Source organism: Lepidochelys kempii, chromosome 8 (assembly GCF_965140285.1).
Source record: "Lepidochelys kempii isolate rLepKem1 chromosome 8, rLepKem1.hap1, whole genome shotgun sequence".
In the NCBI taxonomy this organism is placed as follows: Eukaryota; Metazoa; Chordata; order Testudines; family Cheloniidae; genus Lepidochelys; species Lepidochelys kempii.
Window position 1 is genome coordinate 63,201,797 of NC_136387.1, and position 21,045 is coordinate 63,222,841.

Sequence of the window (21,045 nt, forward strand, 5' to 3'; positions counted from 1 at the left end):
TCTGTGGAGCACAATCTCAAAGACACATAATAATGCATTTATTAAAAGTTGCCGGGGAGGATACAAAATAAGCTTGCTTCAAAAAACTCACATAACATCTGCTATTTTAAATTATTTTCCTCACAGTGGTTATGCCACTAACTACAGCTGGAAAATTTTGGTCTCTCTCTTATTTTGGTGACCAATGACACTCAATATTATAAAACCAAATTCTGAATTGAAATGCATAGTTTCTGAAGATTGTGCCACCCTAACACTAATCTGTGCCAGTGATCCAGTTATTTAAAGGTGAAATGTTCCTTATTCCATTAGCAATCCCTTCCCCTACTGTATACATGATATCTATTCATAGTCAGGTGTTTTTGCATCATAAGTGAGGGGTTATATTCCCAGATGTAAGTTTTGAAAAATTAATGTAATGCTAAACTAGTATAAAACTAGTATAGAAAATAACATCCATTTTTATTGTACTGTTACTGATAGACAAAGTATCATGAGATAGTAGAATAAGAAAGCTAGAAACGTAATTCTAATATAAAAAATAGTGCCATATTTTTACTTTTTCCCCCTAAAATAAAATGTTTCACCTGGTTAAAGTCTGCTTGGTTCCAGTTAGATGTCTAAAAGCTTCCCAGGGTGCTGTTCTGCAAAGATCACATGAAGTTCATCAATTCAGAAATGCTATTCTCTTTCAACATGTTTGTTCTATAACACGTTCTAGTAGCAGACTGTATTTATTACTAGGTTAGAAATAGATAAAAATGGTCAGCTTTTTAAATCTGGTACAAAATAAGGCTTCTAGTTTAAAAAAAAAAAAAACATGCTCAACTTTACTCATTTGAGTAGTCCCATTTAGTACAATGAAGGTTACTCACATCTCACATGCTTAAATCTAATATACTCATATAGAGGCCCAATGCAATTCACACTGACGTCAATGGAAAGACTCCCATTAACTTCAATGGTAGTTTGATCTGATTCCATATTGTTTAAAAAACTTTTTTAGAGAAATCAGAAATGAAGATGAGTTTCATTTACATATATGTATGTTTAAAACCTATATTATTTTTCTGTGGAAACATTATTACTAAGCTAGTGCAATACAACTTATTTTGATGCATGCAACTAGCTGCAACATGCTTATTTTGCTGCATGCAACTAGTTGTATTCATAACAGGTGTCAAACTATTTAATATTCATAGCAAATTTAATCCTTTTCTTTCTGTTCACATTCCAATTTTGGTATGTACAAGGGTTAAAGCTGTTCACCAGATAGTGTGATAGACAGTTGAGACTAAATTGTTTTAGTCTGTGGGTTGCTCATGAACTGTTTGGATTCAGCTGTTCCCTAGGCATTATCCCTGGCTGTGTAAGTGGTCACATGAGTCACCTGGAGTGAAATCCTAGCTCTGAAGTCAATGGGAGTTTTGATATGGAATTCAGTGAAGCCAAGATTTCACCCATGGTATTGTTTCTGCTCCCTGACCTAAATGAATAAGACTTTTTAACAAATGGAGAATGACCAATAGCAATTCAAAAATACTCTTGTCAATGCATTAATCTTTGTTTGCATGCAAAATGGTACTAAGAAAGAGCAGCCTTACATTGTGACAACAAAGGCAATAATTTGAATTTGTACATGGGCAAAATGAAAAGCAGAATGTAATTGGAAAGATGTTTAAAAATGATATTTCAGGATTTGACCAGCTCCTTTATTTATTGACTCCAAACACAAAATAAATTGCTGTTCATGCTCTTTGTTGATCTTACCTGCAGTACTTCTGCTAAGTCTTCCTTGTATTATGGCTATATTCTGCTTTTTTTCCTTTCCCCTCACCTCCAAGCATTATTGGGTTAACAAAGGGATGAAACTGACCACTTGGACTTTGTATTGGGGCTGTTTGCAGTGTCTGTTAGTGGGACATCAGAGGGAGGCTGTGCTTCAGCCCAGGTTAGGCAGGTGCAGAGTGCAGCAGTGGGGACAGAACTGAGGAAGGGTACATCTTCACATGGATCAAATGTAAAAGACATATAAGTTTCTTTTTTGGCTACTGCTGTAACACGTAGGTAGAGCCTCACTTCCTCATGCCCCTGCTTCCTTCCCAAGCTTCCCACCCCTCCATGTGCACATCTTTCACTTGAACAGTCTAATTATTGGGCTTTATGCAGGTGAAGTTAATTTCAGTAAATTTGTCTAGAATCTAAACTGAAGTTACCAAACTTGTATTATTTGTGACCTGTCAGACATAGGCCTTCTATCAGCCTAATACTGGATTTATTATTCAGGAAAACTTCCTATTGGTTTCAACTGGATGGGCTTCAAAAGTATGACTGCTGAAGCCTATTACATATTGCAGATCATTACATGATATAGCTCTCTATCCATGTCCATAATTCTGGGGATTTAAACTCCAATATAATAAAGTTTAGTTTTTGGGCTGTGGTAATAACACAGAATATTGAAACAGAAACCAGTTGCACAGGAAAAAGCTCATTTGAATACCAACACTCAAACAAATCTTATCTTTTAAAATGGTTTGGAATGAAAGACAATTTGATAAAGAAAACAGTGCAAATTTTAGAAATCGTAGAAACTCAGCTACGAGAGTATCTGCCCCCCCCCCATTTTTTGTTATATCTATGATATTTGGCTTAGAGCAAAGCATTTTTTAAGTATTTTATGCAAAAAAATATAATTTCCACTGGTTCTTTGTTACTTACACTAATTTGTTTAAATAAAATTAAAAGTTCAACTGAATCACTTCTAGTCTATTTACAATTCAAGATACTGTAAGTATTAGCAGTCATTTTTACCATTATCAGATTTAACCAAGCATCCAAAAAGGCAAAATCCTAAGAGTCCACTGAATTCTATGTTAAGCAATTTCATAAAATTTGGCAGTCCAATAGTTACCTCTAGATGGAGCTAAAAAACTACAACCAATTCTTGTAAACAGAGGCTTCCTATTGTAGGGAAGACAATGAAGCACAGTTACTTTACTAATACTAAGGTGCAACACAATGAACATAAGTTTTTAGTAGGGCTGTCAATTAATCGCAGTTAACGCAAGTGATTAACTAAAAAAAAATCATGATTAAAAAAATTAATCGTGATTAATTGCAATATTAATCGCACTGTTAAACAGGAGAATACCAATTAAAATGTATTAATTTTGGATGTTTTTCTACATTTTCATATATATATCTTGTATTCTGTGTTATCACTGAAATCAAAGTGTATATTTTGATTACAAATACTTGCACTATAAAAATGATAAACAGAAGAAATAGTATTTTTCAATTCACCACATACAAGTACTGTAGTGCAATCTCTTTGTCCTGAAAGTGCAATTTACAAATGTAGATTTTTTTTGTTACGTAACTGCACTCAGAAACAAAACAATGTAAAACTTCAGAGCCTAAAAGTCCACTCAGTCCAACATGAAGCAGACACCAAGTGTGGAGGTTTCAGTCAGAATGGCTACTCCTTTACTTTCTTCCTGTCCCACAGTCTGGCTTTTGTTCCTCTCTATTCAAATTAGATGGCTTCCTCTTTCATGCTGTCTGTGTGCCAGCAGAGGTGTCATGGAAAGCACAAGAGAGAGAAAAGGAGTACTTGTGGCACCTTAGAGACTAACCAATTTATTTGAGCATGAGCTTTCGTGAGCTAGTGAGCTGTAGCTCACGAAAGCTCATGCTCAAATAAATTGGTTAGTCTCTAAGGTGCCACAAGTACTCCTTTTCTTTTTGCGAATACAGACTAACACGGCTGTTCCTCTGAAACAAGAGAGAGAGGTTCCCTGCTCTCAGTTCTGGTGGATGGTCCCACCCCAACCCAGAGCATCTGGATGTAGTCATTACTGGAAAAGTCCTTCCTTCTGAACTCCCATAGACTTGGGCTGCAGCATGCTCAGTTGCTCTCTGAGGATGGTGCATGCACAGATGAGTCACAGGTGGAAGCAATGAGGGAATGAGGCATACTCAGTTGCCCTGTGACAATGGGAATGACACATGCACAGCTTGGTCACCATGAGGGACTGAGAGTGACTGGAACATGCTGAGGTGAAGACAGAATTTTCTGAGATTTTAGTTGTTAAACTCTAAGTCTCTACTAAAGATAATGTGCATACTCTCTTTTGAAGCTTATAACTTGGCCAAATTTGGGTGGAGTTTCACAGGGATGGTAAAAAGCATGTCTCTGACACAAAGGCTTTGCCCCAGCCAAATGTTAAGTCCCTGCTCACCTGGGGGTAGGTTTGTTTTTTTTTGGTTGCTCAAGATAATGTAACATGGGTATATATATATATATATATATATATATATATATATATATATAAAATCTTTTTCCCCCCTAGCATGAGTCTTGGAAATAGCTGTACTATTTTGGCTGAAGTTAAAAAATCAACATGAAACAGATACCAAGTATGGAAGTTTCAGTCAGAATGGCTAAAATTTGGCAAAATTATAAAGAATTGAAAACAGGGTCTTATGGTGGGAAGTATGGGCCAACCTTACCAGCCCCACCTATATTTATAGGCTTGCAATAGTGAGACTATAGTTCAGGTTTTCAGAACTTTCTGTTTTACAGGGTCTATACCTCAGTGTCTCATATTTTCAGAACTTTTCTTTCAATAAACATGCCATGGAGAATTTAAACCAAATTCAGACACTCATTAACTTGTGTGTGGAATGGTCTCCAATATGGATTTTGTGGTGTTGGTATTTTTAGTAAATTTGGTCCAACTGGAACATTGGGAGGGATTGTTATTTTGTGGGGAGCGGGTTGTGTCTCCCCCCCCCCCCTTTTGACATTTGCTGCCACCTGAACAGTAACATTGTGACATCGGAGATAATCAGCCACTCATCACTCACTCACTCCTGTTTGTTCACATTCTTGTGTGGTGGTGGGGGGGGGGGGTCACTGTTGTCCTGGCAATGGCTGCCTGTGACAACTGATTTCCCTCAGACCACCGTGATGTCATTACAGAAAAGAGTGCAGCTCCTCCTGGGAATGAGAGCAGATCGGTTTTGGATAAATTCCTGCTTTGCTCTAGTGGGTTTCTATTGGATAAATTACACAGATTCTTTTTCAAAAAGGGTTACACGAAAATAAGATACAAGGAGCTGCAGTGTTGTCCTCTCTGTTGTTTATCTGCATCTTACAAAGTGGGGGCTATCGCTTTTGAAATATTTACCTTTTAAAAAAGGTGGGAAATTTATAACTGAGTCCCAGCTCAGTTCTCTGTTACACAGTTAGGAAAATGTCATTTAGAAACTGTAGTAAAACTTTTTGTTTAAATAGTTTATTTTCTTTATTTTCAATGTATGGGTGCATATGGCACTAACAGTAGCAATAAGATGCATATGTTTTACTCAATGTACAAGTGCTTTATTTATACAGCACATATATAAAAAGTTTCTTTCTATTAAAAAAAAAACCCAGAAGGAAACTCACAAACAGACTACTTCATTTAACATTAGTTAACATTGCTCCCCTCAGTAAACTAAACCATAACATACAAAGTTAAGGATTAAAAGGTTGCAAAGTAAAGCATGATCAAAGTTAGGAAATGCAAGAGTGAACCTTGCCTGTGCAACCTTACATCAATCCCCTGGTGCATAAGAACTACAATACAGTTTTTAATAACATGTTCCCAATTTTTTATTTTTGTTTTTTGTATACAGAAAGCTTACCTCATTCAGTGCGCAAGACCAATCTATTCTGGGGATGAATCAATGTTGTGTAGTGAATGGGCCTGTTTTCTATAGGACCCCTGCCTCATTTTGTTGCAGAAGTTGGAAGACTTGTAGCAAATGAGGCAGGAGATGCAGGAAGGGAAAGGAGAGTCTCATAGTTAAGTCATCTGAAAGCTGCCTTGGAGACTTGGCTTCTAATCCTGTATGAGTTCCTGTGAGATGCTGGGTAATTCATTTACACCAAATTTTTCACAGATAATCAATGCTATGTATAGTTAAAGGCTAAATTATAGTTGCATGATCAAAGTTCCTTCTGGCATTTCTTCATTTAAGAGTGCTTGACTTTGCAACCCTTTAATCCTTTCTAATCCTTAACTTTGTATTTCCTATTTTTTATGTTTTAGTTAATTGATAAGAGCAACTTTTAATTTTAAATAAAGATTATTTTGTTTGTGAATAACAAATCTAATTCAAATCTAATTTTATTACATTTAGGCGAGATTCTCAGATGGCATAAATCAGCATATCTTCACTTACTCTATTTTTCTAAACCAATTAACACCAGCTGGTCATCTGGTCCATAATTCTTTTTCTGTTTCATTTAAAACAAGCACATGTTGACACAGGATGGTATCCTTATTAAACACATTTCATGTGGCTTTATACTCAGGAGATAGTGGGCAAGTCATTTTGTTTAACTAAGACATTATTCCAAAAATTGCAACAGTATTATAGAATATGAAATATGTACAAGGCTTACAGTTATAGCTGCTAATACAGGATAGCCTGTCTCTTGAAGACACTTTTATTTATTTGTTTTACATGAGATTTAGTTCTTGTTTTCTGTGGAATTAATGTGACCAAATGTGGTATGAAAAAAAGGTAAGATCTTGTACATTTCCCTTTCATTTTCTTCCTTTTGTTTTAATTGCCACAGAACTCTCTTTTTCTGTCCTTCCCAAAATACTGGGGAACTGACATCTAGGTAAATGCATACACTGTAAAAGTTGGGCTATGAATAATTAGAGTTCAAACTGATTGCCACGTTTGGGGTTGGGAAAATTTTTTTCCCCAGGTCAGATTAGCATGGGACCTGAAGGTGATTTTGCCTTCTATAGCATGGAGAGTGGATCTCCTGCTATGATCATGTGGTCATATCTCAGAGAATCAATTACAGCCATTGCTTGGGCATTGGTGGATCTCAGCCTCTCCTGTTCTCTGTCTAGGGCACACAACAATCTAGTCTCCTGAGGATTGAAATGCTTTAGTCTCATCCAAATTATTGGGTGCAATATAGAAGTAACTGGGTAAAGTCAGATTATATGATCTAATGATCCTTTTTGGCTTTAAACTCTGAACTCTATAAAGAACCAAATTAGCCAAGCCCGGTTGGCAGAACAGGTACTAGGAGACTAGCACTTTGTCTAGGTTTAATTCTGTTATTTTTTAAATCCCTTTTTCCATCTGAAGGAGAATAATAAACTGAACTTCTTTTACCCTATTTAGACTGGAGCATTTGTTTTTTTGTTAGAAAGCCAACCCACCCACTTGGTTTCCATAGCAGCTGCATGTCAAAAAGACAACTCATAATGTAAATACTTCTTGGAATGCCATCTCTAAATTCATACCATGGTTAGACCCAAACCAAGAAGGTTGTGGTAACATATAAACCAGGATTAGATTTAGGGTAGAATTCAAATTTAAGGCCTAATTGGGGCTAGGTTTTTTGATTCAGAGGTTCTAAACATCATGGATTCAGAACTAACATATCAGGAGTTCAATTAAAACAAGCTCAGTGTTGTCCGATCAGCCTACTAGCATGGTGGAAGCACTATGAAATCAGCATTTTCTACTAGAACGTGGACACATTTGAATAAGAATGAGAAAGTAGGATCTCATTTTCTAACAGATCCAAAGCCCATTCAGTGAAAAGACTCCCATTGACTTCAGCAGAGTTTGGATCAATTATTAACATTTAACTTTTCTTGTCCTTTACATTTTAAAAAGCAATTTGCAAAATTTCACGGAAGTAATAGTGTATCATAGCGCTCATGTGAAATTTTTCTATGGAACAGTTTTGTCAAAATTTAAATGTTCCTCAGGAATGTGTCTATTTTGATGAAATTTGTTTGATGGAAAAGAGGTGAAGTGAATTGTTTTGACTTTCTCATTTCAATAAGGTAAAAACATTTCATTTTGACTTTTTTATAAAATTTTTCCACAGCTAGTTTCTCGTGAGTTTCTGCATGTTTTCTATATTGAGGATACAAAACTTAACTAGCAATTACTAATGTGAGTAGAAATTTCCTTCTTCCCAGTAATCAGCACTGACAATTTTCAAAGTGAGGAACCAGACCATAAATCAGTTACTTTAACATCCCTTCTTTCACCAGTTAATTCAGGGAGCTAGCCAAAAATAGTAGAAATTCTCACATTCTGTCATATTAACTTTATATCATGGTATAGAAGAAAAATCAATATAGAAAACATTACTTTGTATAAATGGAGAACCTGCATGAGTTGGAAATATAATGCTAAAGGCCCTGAAGTGCCACGGGGGGGGGGGGGGGGGGGGCGGGAATCTTTCATGTGTTAATTGGCTGGTGAAGAACCTGCTGTGCCATCTGTTAAAAATGCTGCTACTTTTTCATGTACATATGACATTGAAGTGTTTTGGGTTTTTTTAGCCTCTGAATTGCTAATGAAGCAAATATATTCTTCACGGTTCTTGGGAGGCATACAAACTATTCCATTGTGTTCTTATTAGCAGATTCTAGCATAGTAGACTCAACTAAAATCTTTACACTTGCTGTTCTCGGAAGTTAAAGTTCTTGCAGTAAATGTGGTATTCCCCAACCTCAGCATAGGGGAATACTCCAAATGCCTTACTCAAGGTTAAATGCCACTGCATGGTAAATGTCAAGATTTTAGGAGTGTCCATGGCAGCTTCATGAAATATATATTTATTGTAAAATCCTAATTCCTTGTAATACAAGCATGCACCTGTATAGCCATATTCTGGGATTTACTCTCAAAATTGCCTCTCTGTTGGTACTGTTTTCTCAAGAATTCCTTAGTATTTTAAAAATTAACTATGAAAAGAAATCGCACTGGGTGTTCTGTCCTTACTATGATATCCAAGTCCACTGGCATTTTCAAAGAGCCCAAAGAAGTTCGTGCTGACTCTTACTGGAAATTCAGTGCCTACATCTTTTCAGCTGTTCTGAAAATTCCAACCACAACCTATAGCATTAATGGGTGCTACCTTCATTTAAACAGTTAGGGCAGATCCTCAGCTGGTTTAAACAGAGGTAGCTCTGTTGAAGTCAATAAAACTAAAATGATTGTACCAGCTAATGCTCTGGTCCTCAGAGCTAGACAGTGTGAAAGCATAATGGTATTTCTCACTTGGTCCTCTGCATTCGAATAGAGCGCAATGGAAGTCCTTGGACTTGGAATCCAGAGACTGCACAGATCCAGTACCAGAACTGGCTCTCACCTGTGCAAAGTGGAAGCAGTAGTGCTGTGGTCCCGTTCCTTGCAGTAGCCAGCAGGGAGGCAGAAGGGAGCAGATGCTGTCCAGAATGGGAACAATTTTCCTCATTCTCCAGAATTTTGAGAGGCATTTTGCTGCCTTGAGTCACTGGCTGTAATTTTCAAAAGTAGCCATTGATTTGGGGTGCCTTCATTTATTGGGCCCACTTTTTAGAACGGATTTGATCTGATTTTTTTAGAAGAGCGCCCAGCAGATTCACATTGACCACAGTTTGAGTCATGGGTGTCTTTCACCTCTAAAAATCAGGTACTTGGTGAATAAAGTTGAGCTCAAAGGCCACTTTGGAAAAATCTAGGCCACAAAGCCTCTCATAGCTCTCACTGGGCTTCTGTGATTCACTGATGCAATGTAATCCTGCACTATTTCTAATGTGGGGTTGTGGCTATGTTCCCCAGCCACCCCTTAACTTATAACTCTGTTTCCTTCTGAAAAAATATAAGCACTGGGGACTAAATCCTGCAGGATTTATTGTCAAGAAAAGTACAATTGCACTCAATAAGCAGTATTTCAATGTATGTGTATCAAAACTACAGCTATACTGTGGGGGAAATGTTCACTATTTCCCCACATCTGTAATGTAATATAAATAGAGCCATTGAATTCAGTGAGGTTGAACAGTGGTGTCTTGGGATAGACTCTTCCCTTGTGTTCCAAAGTACCTCTGATATCAGTCTCGGTTTTTTTAAAGGGTTGTGTACTTACTGTCCTCTAGAGGTATGAACCAGCAGGGTGATGAGCGTAGAAGTAGCTGGGCAGATACAGTTTAAAGCTAGCATAGCATATTTGAACTCCTCTTCACATACAACGTGATCTGTATAAAAGAAGACATAATGCAGGATCAGTGCTTTATAAATAGAAAGACTTTATTTGGGGCTGGACTGTCATTTTACAATATGCCCCAAACAAGGGGCAAAATTGAGTTGCTGTGCTCCAGGAATAGCCTGAGAAGCAGACTGACACAGAGAGACACCCCCCATCCTATGGCTCTAGGGAGAAAGTAAACTTTGTCAGGCATAGCCCTTGTGCAGCACACGTCATGTACTTGGGGACAGCTAACCTGTCCTGCCACTTGTCTTGCTGAGGCTAAACTTTATTTTTAGTGTACTAGATCAAATAGAGCAAATGGAAGTATGTCTCCTTGAGCTGGGAATCACACCCCCAGCTTGAAGTGTAGACATGCCATAGTGGGCTGCTGTAGCTAACCTGCCTGGCAACATGTGTGAAATATTACCTCAAAACCGGTAGATGACATCTGGGTTAGAGGTAGATGTTTTCTACCAAACTTGTAGTGAATTGGACAAGGGTTTCCCAAGTTACAACAAACTAAAACCAGAGCTCAAAAATTCATACCGCATTTGACACTCTGGAATGAAGAAAGAAAAGAAGCGAGGAGGGGATTACAAGTAATTTACTGGATTGACCTATATTCCAAGACTGCAAACGCACATGCACGTACTTAATGTTAAATATGTGAGTTTTCCCATTTATTTTAGTTTAGATGACAGGTGCTTAAAGTTAGGATTTGTGGTTGAGTGCTTTCCAGAACTGGAGGTGCTGTGAAGAGAAAAGAATAAGGAGAGCACTCTTAGATGTCACTTTAACATTTCTACTTTAACACTGAGGGTCTAAGAAAGGATAAGTACTGTAGGCTATTGTGACTTAATTAAGCTCTTTGTAGACTTAGAAGTTTGAAGAGTTTTTGAAAGATAAATACACAAGTGAGGTTTTCAAAGCTCTCTCCAATATAGCACACTATGGTAAAAGAAAAAAATCTGAGTTATTGTCCTCCTTCTTGGTCAGGAGCCATTGAAGTGCTATATCTGAAAACCTTGGAAGTGAAGAGAGAGAAGAATATGTTTTCACATATGAACTGCATGTTAGTTGTGGAATAGTTCTGCTGTTTTCCTTGCGGTATATCTCAGACACAACATCACAAGTTACAAAATTATTTCCTGATAGAAAGCTGAAACCAAAATATCTCTAGTACATATAAGATACTGTAAAATGGTGAAAACTCTCAACTCAGTTACTTAGACACTGTCAACTTGACTCTTCTGAAACTGATAAATTTAAAATTATTACTGTTTCTGGTAGCATAGCTTTTAAATAATGTGTCCTGATTTTAAAAACTTTAAAAATGAGTAATTTTCCATTCCCCTTTTGACATATATAAGCAAAGGAGACATTGATTAACAAAGGGCAGATTCTGCAGACATTTGGGCACATGGTTGCCTTTATGCATGTGAATAATCCATTGAGCTCAATGAGAGGACTCATATGTGGAAAGGTAAGCATGTGCCTATGTTTTTGCAGAAATCAGCATGGCTGACTATGCAAGGAAAGAGTGAAACTGACAATACACAAAGTGCTGTCAAATGTAGGAAGAAACTGAAAGAAATTAAAATATTTTTCCCAATAACTTCTTCCAGTCATAGAAATCCTATGTGCTACTTGTAGAGGATAGTAGATATAAAGCTTTCAGAAAGAAATGAGATTTTGTTTTTTCAAGTTGATCCTGTGCTTTTAATGAACCTGAAAAAACTCTACCATTTGGATTCGAAACTAAAGATTTTGCTAAGAGCATGCAGGGCAAGACATGGTCTACAGTTCAGATAGGATATACTGAAGTCCATAAAAATGATTCAGTAACATGACAGAGGGTTATGGAAAGGAATATTGACTTCCTGACACTGAGCAAGTGAATATTAGCTCCTGCATTTTCAGACTTGTATAGGACTTCCACAACTTGTATAGGACTTACACAACTTCCACTGACCTAAATGCTTTGCCAAGCTTCCTATTTATGAAGATGCTATTCCACTGCATCAAACATTTTTTAAAATAAAAAAACAAGAAAAAAAAACTATAGAAATACAATGTCAAATAATTTCAGACTCTGTGCTTTGAAGCGTGCATGGGGGCAAATGAGCATTGTGATCTGATGTATAAAAGGAAATGAGGATTAGTGGAATACAAATATGAAGTAAATAGTATTCAATCTCAAAGTAGTGCTATATTCTTTAGCATATGTTATGGGGTGGATAAAAAGAGAGAGCTGTCAGTTTTTTGATAGTGTTGTTTGAGAAAATTGAACAAAACAGACCGTTGTGAAATAATATCTTCAATCATTCTTGTTCTGAAGTTTTATGTAGGGAATATTCTCCTGTGGTTAAAGTAGGGGATGGGGAGTCATGACTCTCTAGAATATTCACAGCTCTGCCACTGACTAACAGTGACCTTGGATAAGCCACTTAAGCTTTCTGTGCCTCTATGCATTGGTAAAATAGGGATGATAATCACCTACCTATTTCATAAGAGTGTTTTTGAAGTTTCACAAATTCTTATTTATAAAGTAATTTGATAACATCAGATGAAAGATTATACAGAAGCATAATTAGCACCATTGTTCTCATTGTTCATAATTTCTCATTGCCAAACTACATAATAAAACCTCACTACTCCATTCCTCATCAACTTGATAAAAGAAACTAAAATGTTATGTAAAAACATGCACTTGCACAGAGCAACACTAAACTTTGGACTCCTGAATCTAGATTCTGAATCTAATATAATCAGACATAAAGCAAAGCCTGAGTCTAAAACAATCCCACATGTAGTTCAGTGGAAATGCTCAGGATTTACACCAGTAGTATGTGTTTTAAAGAGTCTAATGTGGACCTTTTTGCCATTTGCAGTTCATTTATGGAAATGATGCATAGCATGGTGGGGCAGGGTGGACTAGGTCTGGAGGCCTCACTGCCTTGCCTCACCCTGCCCTAGAACAGAGCAAGGAGAAGTCCTCCAGGCAGCCTAGAGTGGCTACAGAGGCGCAGCCAATCAGAGGGGCTGCTGGAGCAACCACTAAAGGGCCAGATAAAAGGCAAGGAGCAGAGCCTTCGGTTGCTGTGTGGAGCTTGATGAGGGAGGACTGGGTGCCTGGCTGGCTAGATGAGCAGCAGAACCATTGAAAGGTCAGTGCGGGCAGGCAGAGCATGGGGGACTGACCACAGAACATGGCCAGACCAGATGAGGGTACCGAGAAGGGCCCTGCTGGTGTGGTTGCAGATTGAGCCCGGGAGGGCTGCTAAAGAGGATGCCAGCTGAGGGTACCGAGATTGGCCCCAGATGGGTGGTTGAAAAAGGGAGTGCCTCTGGGAACAAACCTAAGAGCTACGGCCCCATAGCAGGGCCGTGATAAGAACCCAGAAAGGTTGGACAGTGCATGCAGCTCTGCCGGAGGGCTGAGTTGTTGAAGACCCACCGAGAGAACCATTGGCTGGGAGGTGCTCGAGAGAGGTGGGTGCCACCATGATGTAAGATCAAAACAACAAAAGCAGGCTCACAACCAGCCAACAGAAAGGGGCAGCCCGCAAGAGGTGTAAGCTCCCCCTGGAAAATGCAGGCATATCTGCCAGAGAAAGGGGGCACTTGTGAGAGGTGGGTACCAACCTCATTATAAAGATGGTTACACTAAACTACTTTCACCTGTTGTGGAGAAATGTGGGAGGAGTTGTGGGAAGATTTAAAGTTTGTATGAAAAATCTGCTGTCTTTAGTAGGAATGGCAGCATTATTTAGACTACCTTCCTTGTGCTCCTCCCTGTCCTCTCTCAGTTGAATTGGTGCTTCTTACATTCCTCTCTTCAGCTCCCCCTTTTTTGTGCTAAACAATCTGTTTTATATCATCAAAATAACTCTGTTGAATTATGCAAATGCTATTTTCTGTAGCTGTTTGGAACATGAGGATATGGACTATAATTTCAAGCTTGTCTTGGTATTGCACACCGATAGGGGAAAACTGGGTTTAATAATCCATTCACTTTATTAGAGGGACAGACTATTTTTCTCTATGCTTCTGGGCTAGATTATACCTGGCCCATGATGTGACTGTGCTGTGGAGGGGAAGGAAGGAAGGACTCTCCTCCTTTGTGAGGCCTGTGCTAAGGGGTTAGGCAGAATTGCAGGCTCTGTACTCTGGGAAGCACAGGTACTGCAGCCTCCCAGAGTGGGCAGGGAGAAGGAAAGGCCCTGGCACTCCTCACCCTCAGGCAGTGGAGCTGCCTGGCCATGTGAGTTAGGGAGGAATAGCCTGGATGAGGAGCTGAGCCCAACTCTGAACTTTCATCCCACAGAAAATCCTGATAGTTCAACTATTGTTTTCATCCTGAATTGTGATGGCAGATAGACATATATGAAGAATTCATTGAATGAAACATTCAAAAAAGTTTTAAAAATTGAAACCTCTCATTTTGAGCCATTTCAACATAAAACTGCATTTCCCTATGGCAACACCTGGTTTCCTGGAAGTTGTAGTTCACATTCCTGATGCTTCCATTTTTCTCTATGGGCCAGGATCCCTAGCTGAACTACTACTGCCATGATGCATCGACAGGTATGCCCCTGACACTTGGTCAGAGTAAAGACTGCATTGTTATGGGGGATGTAGTCCAGCTAAGCAGCCTGGCCCATAGGGAATGGGCATCAAGCATCCAGACTGTAATTCCCATGAGGCAATGTGTCACCACAGAAAAATACAGTTTAATGTTGAACTCACTCAAAACAAAACATTTTATGTTGGTCCAACAAACTAAAATATTTCCATTCAGTCAAACCAACCTGAAATGAAATCTCTTCTTTTGGCTTTCCTGGCAGAAAATGTAAACATTTTGACAAAAAAAGAATTTTCCATTCTGCAAAATAATTTGATGTTTCAGAATTTTTCATTCCACATCAGACCAAAAATGAGACCATCTGAATCTTTTTTTGAGAGACCCACTCCAGTGGTTAGGGCACTCACTTGCAAAATGGGAGATCCAGCTGTGTTTTGCCTGATTCTGAGCAGGGACTTGAGCCTGGTCCCCCAACATCCCAGGGTGAGTGCCAGGCTACGTAGTCTGTCGCCCAATATTTAATTATTTATACAAGCCGGAAGAGCTCCAAAAGGTGAGTCTGAGAAAGGGCTCCCACATCCCAGGTAAGTTCCCCACCACTAGCTTATTGGCTATTTTGGGCTCTCTCTCTAACTTTGATCATAAATTTTATCCTGGACTAGATAAAACTTTTTGACAAATGACCATTTCCCAAATTGGACAAAAATGTCCCGACAAACTCTGGTGACAACCTGTTGCTGTGAGTTATACCAACTCTAATGTTCTTGAAAGAGAACATGCACTCAAAACACGACTATGGGGTTCTAGTGTCAGGTGTAGGGGAATAATGTCCTAGATCTAGCACCACTTCTGAGGAAACTTTTTTGTAAGTTTTGTAAGTGAACGTGACCCATATTGGACCTGCAGTGAAAAAGTGAAAAATTGCCTATCTGCTACAGAGCTTCTGCTGCTCATTTTTATCTTATATTTGATAGATTAATCATCACATGCACTATCAATCACTATCATCACATGCATTATCAATTTCAGTGAGCTTGGACTATATTCCTTCCCAATAAGCCACTGCAGCTTTAACGTAAGACTTGGCCAATCCAAGGTAATTCAACATGGCATTTTGTATAGAGAGTGATAAAATGCTTCATTAGGCTATATCTAAGATAACTGGAATGGTGATGACACATTTCTGAATAGGTAAAGGAGATTCATGTACTACTAAAAAGTGGATGCAAGATAAACACAAAAGCAGAAATGTTCAATTTACTGCACCCCTGAGCCACAGATATTGATGCTTTTCTGTCATGGATACATCTCACTTTCTTTTCAGATTTGAACTTAAATGAAGGATCAGTTGGGTGCATTAAAGGTAGTGGCCTGATATATCACAGTCTATGTCTGAGGGAGAAAAATAAATGGATTTTCTAGTTTATTATTGCTGTAGGAGGGGAAGAGGTTCACTTGGGAAATTAACAAACAGTATTTCAGGAAAGGATACAAAAAGGGTCAAGAGCAATGAAATAGAAAACCTTTCAGTAGCTGCATCTACATATTTTGCCTGCCCATGGATGTTAATAACTCTAATGTTACACGTGTAGCTGTTAGATTCATTGTAAGTATTGGGCTCTGATCCTACAAATTCATATGCCTGGGCAGACCCTTATACTGGACAGGTCTTCTTTGAAGTGTCACAGCCAAAATATGGAGAAGTATTCTACTTCTTTTACCATCAATAATTAATCATCTAAGCAATAATGGAGAGTGAGTTTTCAGTATTTTTGGAGTTAGCAAAGCAGTTGAAGCAATAACTAATCCTCGGTTTGAAGTATTTTATATAGTACTTTGTTTTCTTTTCTAAAGGTCAGAAACTGATTTACGTAACTTATGTATTCTGTGCTCATACGTAAAATTGTTACTGAAGATTTCTGGCACAGCAAAAATGCATAATATTGGTTCAGGAAACTTCCAAAAGAAAGGAGTCATCGTTTAAAGGAAGAAATATGGTACAATACCAGGCCAGATCAAATTTGAAAGAAGGTTTTTGCAATGAGGTAATATTGGAACTGTTCTGTATCAAGGTTAGAAAAGTGTGTAGGAAAAAAAGTTGAATATATTCAGATGGATATTTTTTTCTGAGGAAGTTCTCTAGAACTGCCTATGGCTCTCCCCACATCTCTCAGAGCTAAGCAGGGTTGGTCTGGGTTAGAGGCCACTAAGGTATATGGAGTTGTCATTGGAATGAGACATAAGGCCAAGGTCTGACCGTTTGTTCTAAATAATGATCCCATGGTGGTGGGTGGTGATGTCAGGCTGGTGACCTGGCCACATTCAAAGTAATATAATAATTATGTTGTGATTACACTATTGAGCTTAAATTCTCCTTGTAAAATGACACTGTATTTTGTATTTCTAAACTTTTGTGCAATGTGGCTATGTGGAATTAGAGTTGCTGTGTTTCACACAAGAGATGAGCATGTGTTGTCAATGGATAAAGTGATCCCTGTGCATAATTCATAAATGTTCCTGAGATAAAAGGCACTGCATAAATTTAAAATCATATAGCATTGCTTTCTGTATGGTAAATATTAGAGATAGGCTTAAGTGGTTCAGAAACGATTGTCTCCTTCTGCCCCATGTAGGGCCTACAAAAAATAACTTATTGCATGTCAGTCTGAATTCAGACACTGGCAGAACAACAGGCAGTTGGGTTCTGAGATAATTGTATGGTCCAAATGATCAGTTTGGGGTTTAGCCTAAATAGGAGTTGTGGAGTCTCTGAAGTGTATCTGTTCAGAAAGCTCACCCTTTTGGGTCATGAGTCATAAGTTGCTATGTACACAGCTCATATAGAAAAATAGAAGTACCCTAGAGGAAATACCATCAGAAACAAGGTACACAATTGAAGTCACAATTAAAAAAAAAAGAATAGATGATAATCCCATTATTTTCTTGTCATCGTGAGTAATCCTTATTACCCGTGTTATAGTCTCATAGTTATAGCTTAATCTTACATTTTTATAGTCTTGGAGTGTTGTTTATGACTTTCCCTTCTTTCCAGTATAGAGCAAAATTCAGGACCATTTTTTTTAAACAGAACTTTAACTAGTGCCCTTAAATTGTTTTTATTGTTTTTTTTTTCTGCATCTAGAGTTCTGTATTTGATGCAATTTGCTTTTTCATCAGATTTCTAGAATGATGAAATCGAATAATTTTCTCCAATAGCGCTTTTGTGCATTTTTCATAAAACAGTAGTCTTTTCAGATCTCAAAATACTAATATTTTCTTAAAGGAAATTGAACTTTCATGTCACCAGGAGAGGGAAGGGGGAGCTTTATCTTTGCTTTAGAAAAATGAAATATTTACACACAAAGTTTTGCAACATAGGCAAATGTTTTTCCTGCACCATAAGGGAACTGTCAACATGATAAAGGTGTCTATATATATAGCTAGAGAAGCAGTTTACAATGCGCATATATATTTATATATTCCTCTGTTTGTTCTATATATATATATATATATATATACACACACACACCCACACTCTTAAGGAAACTGGTATTTCCTTAAAGCAATTAAATGGGACAAAATTCACATGAAGTTGGGTAAGATGCATTCATCAGAGTGAAAGTTGTGAAGACTATAGGAAGTACATATATGAATTGGAAAAAATAGCATTTTTCTGTCTGTCACTCGGAACAAGAGCAGTACCCTAGTTTTCTCATGGTGTTTTTATTAATGCTTCAGGTTAATAGTAGGACACTATAGGCAGCATATTAATATGCACCTGGATGCATTTTACGTTTAATGTGGGTCCAAGATATTGTTCTAAATAGGTCACTTACAGTCCTTTCCTTGTCTTCATGCCATTACATCCTTTTGAATAGATATCACTTATTTTATCAACGATCTAACTGAGAAACATGAAGCATCTCCCTGCCATTGTCAGTCTACCACTTCAATTTTTCACCTAGATAGGCTTCCATTTACATGGTGGAATCTGGAGGATCTTGTCAATCCTCTCTCCCTTCATTTTTAAATAAATATGAATTTATGAGCTCCCACGTCTCATCTACAATGTTTCTGGCCAAAGAAGCTCCAACAGGACTCTCTTCCGGGGCCATTAATGGCATTTCTCAGTTTGCCCAAAGAGACTTTTTTAGAAATGTGAGGTTCAACATCATCTGAAAGATAAGATGTTCTATCAGTACAGAACACTAAATTATGCCACATTAGGTTTTGTTCTCACTGTCAATTTTGATAGAATTTTTCCATTTTCTGAATGGAAAATTCAAAATGAATTTTTTTTAGAATCATTTCAGAAGAAAACAAATTCCTTCATTTCAACATTTTGAAACAATTTAATTTCAGCATATTATTTTCAAAGTAAATGAAATTACACTTCTATTTAGAAAAATCCCATGGGAATATCCAATTGTTTTGCAGTCTAAAAACTTTCTGGGAAACTTTTTTCCAACCAGCCCTTTTTATAAGTACATCTCTAGAAGGTGTTATAAATGTTTAGGAGCCATGGCTCTAGGGAATCTTACAATAGACTAACCATTTATTAAAAACATCTTTTAATCATTTATTACTTTTTTATGAAATATTTATGAATAGAGCCTTAATAAAGTGTAACCAATATTCTTCTGTTATGTTTCTGAGCCTGAGGCTTTGTTTCACGTGTTTTCTTGACACATGGAGAGCGTATAGACCAACGCTCCTAACAGCTTCAGTGTTACCAGTCCAGTATGTGACATTGAGCCCAGGGCTACATCTCCATACATGGCAGCGAGGGGTATATTTCTGTTTGGGATGACTTTGGGTAGGAGCAAGGTGTACAATGTTGTACAATGTTTACAGACAAAACAACCTTCCAGAGAATACGGACAGACTTTTTTTAAAAAAAAAATCACTGAAATTTGAAGCTTACCTGCAAACTTGATGTGGAATTTATTTTCGGGTTTTAATATTTGAACATATAACGGACATTTTGGAGCAAAGTCTTTAACTGCCCAGGCTCTTAAAATGGTTTGATGATCCTAGAATAAAATAGGAAATACAATGTGATGACAACGGAATTCAAGTAATCCTTTTGTTAAATCAAACGTAAAAATGCCCTCCTAGCTGCTGACCAATCTGATGACTACGTTTCAGAAAGGTCACTTTAAAATCATAACACACTGGCTGATTGTATACATTTATATATTTTGTAGTTCTATACTGTATGGGGTCATGTACACTGCCAGGTTGCCATTTAGATTTGTACGAAATCTAATCTATGTAATCATTTATATGGCCCCCATCATTGTAGCATCTGGAAAAAAGCCATTAATGGAGATGACAGCACAGGAAAAATAAATAGATCACTATAAACATGGATTTTTTTAAAAAAAAGTCCACATTTATGCTAAATGCTAATGGTCCTTTATAATATAAGTAAAAGTCCATGCTCATCTGTTTCCTTATACAGAGCTGAGCCTCTGCCTGTGGACTGAAGTTTTGAAGGGCATGGGAGAGGACATGCTGTCTCCATTCCAAGTTCCCCCTCCCCCCTTAACTAAGCCCTATAGAAGCTATTCTATGTTGCTTGTGCAGAGTGGGAAGGGAAGCAGGAAGCAGTCTTACTCCACCATATTCTCCTTCCTCTTGCACCTGCAAAGCAAGATAGTCTGCGGTCACTTACACAATTTCTCCCTTGCAACCACAAATTGTTGACTAGCTACTTGTACTTGAGTAATATTGTTCTTTGTTGTTTTATATCTGTGACCTTCACTTTTCTTACTCCATCATATTTAGCTCAAAGGAGAAGTCTATACAAATAAATGCCATTGTAAGGAACATGATGATACTAATGATTAAAAAAAGTTATTTAATATGAAGCCCTAAATTTTAAATACATCCAGAGATCCTAGTAGCACTTGATGGTAAGTTTGCATTTTTGATTTAACCTGGAAATATGTAGATTATTCTTTTCACAGCACACTCAAGCTTAATGTTGCTTCTTACAATTTAGGAAAATATTTCCAAAGGTAAAAATCCCCAATTACCCAGGAAATAATGACATTCTATTTCTTATTGGGGGGTCTGTTTCCAGTAATCTCTGAAAAATTTTCAAATTTAACTCATTTTTATCAAAGATGTACGTATTGAAACACAGTTTCCTGTCAGTTCCACATCACAGAAAGCTAAGAAATGTGTGTGTGTGTGGAAGAAGAGGGTTGGGGTTATGGTTTGGTTTGTGTGAAACAACCCTGTTTTAGCAACACAGTTAAGTTAAATGATTTTCACATGCTAACTGAATGATCAAGCATATCATAATACTCCTGTTTGTGAAATCATAGCATTTTATTGAGTCCCAGCATTTGAATGAGATTAAAAGATATGGAGTTAACCCTTTAAATCCCAAGGT

The 21,045-nt window shown here is 37.6% G+C and overlaps 1 protein-coding gene across 1 annotated transcript in view; it reads right to left on the reverse strand.

Annotated features, from left to right (window-relative positions):
• Positions 1 to 21,045, reverse strand: part of KCNT2 (potassium sodium-activated channel subfamily T member 2) — a 286,825-nt gene that overhangs the window by 93,232 nt on the left and 172,548 nt on the right. Inside the window, exons 14-15 of the mRNA XM_073358218.2 lie at positions 19,567 to 19,675; positions 9,956 to 10,064 (exon numbers count right to left, since the gene is read on the reverse strand). Of these exons, the coding sequence (XP_073214319.1) occupies positions 9,956 to 10,064; positions 19,567 to 19,675 (218 nt within the window). The remainder of the gene's footprint in view (positions 1 to 9,955; positions 10,065 to 19,566; positions 19,676 to 21,045) is intronic.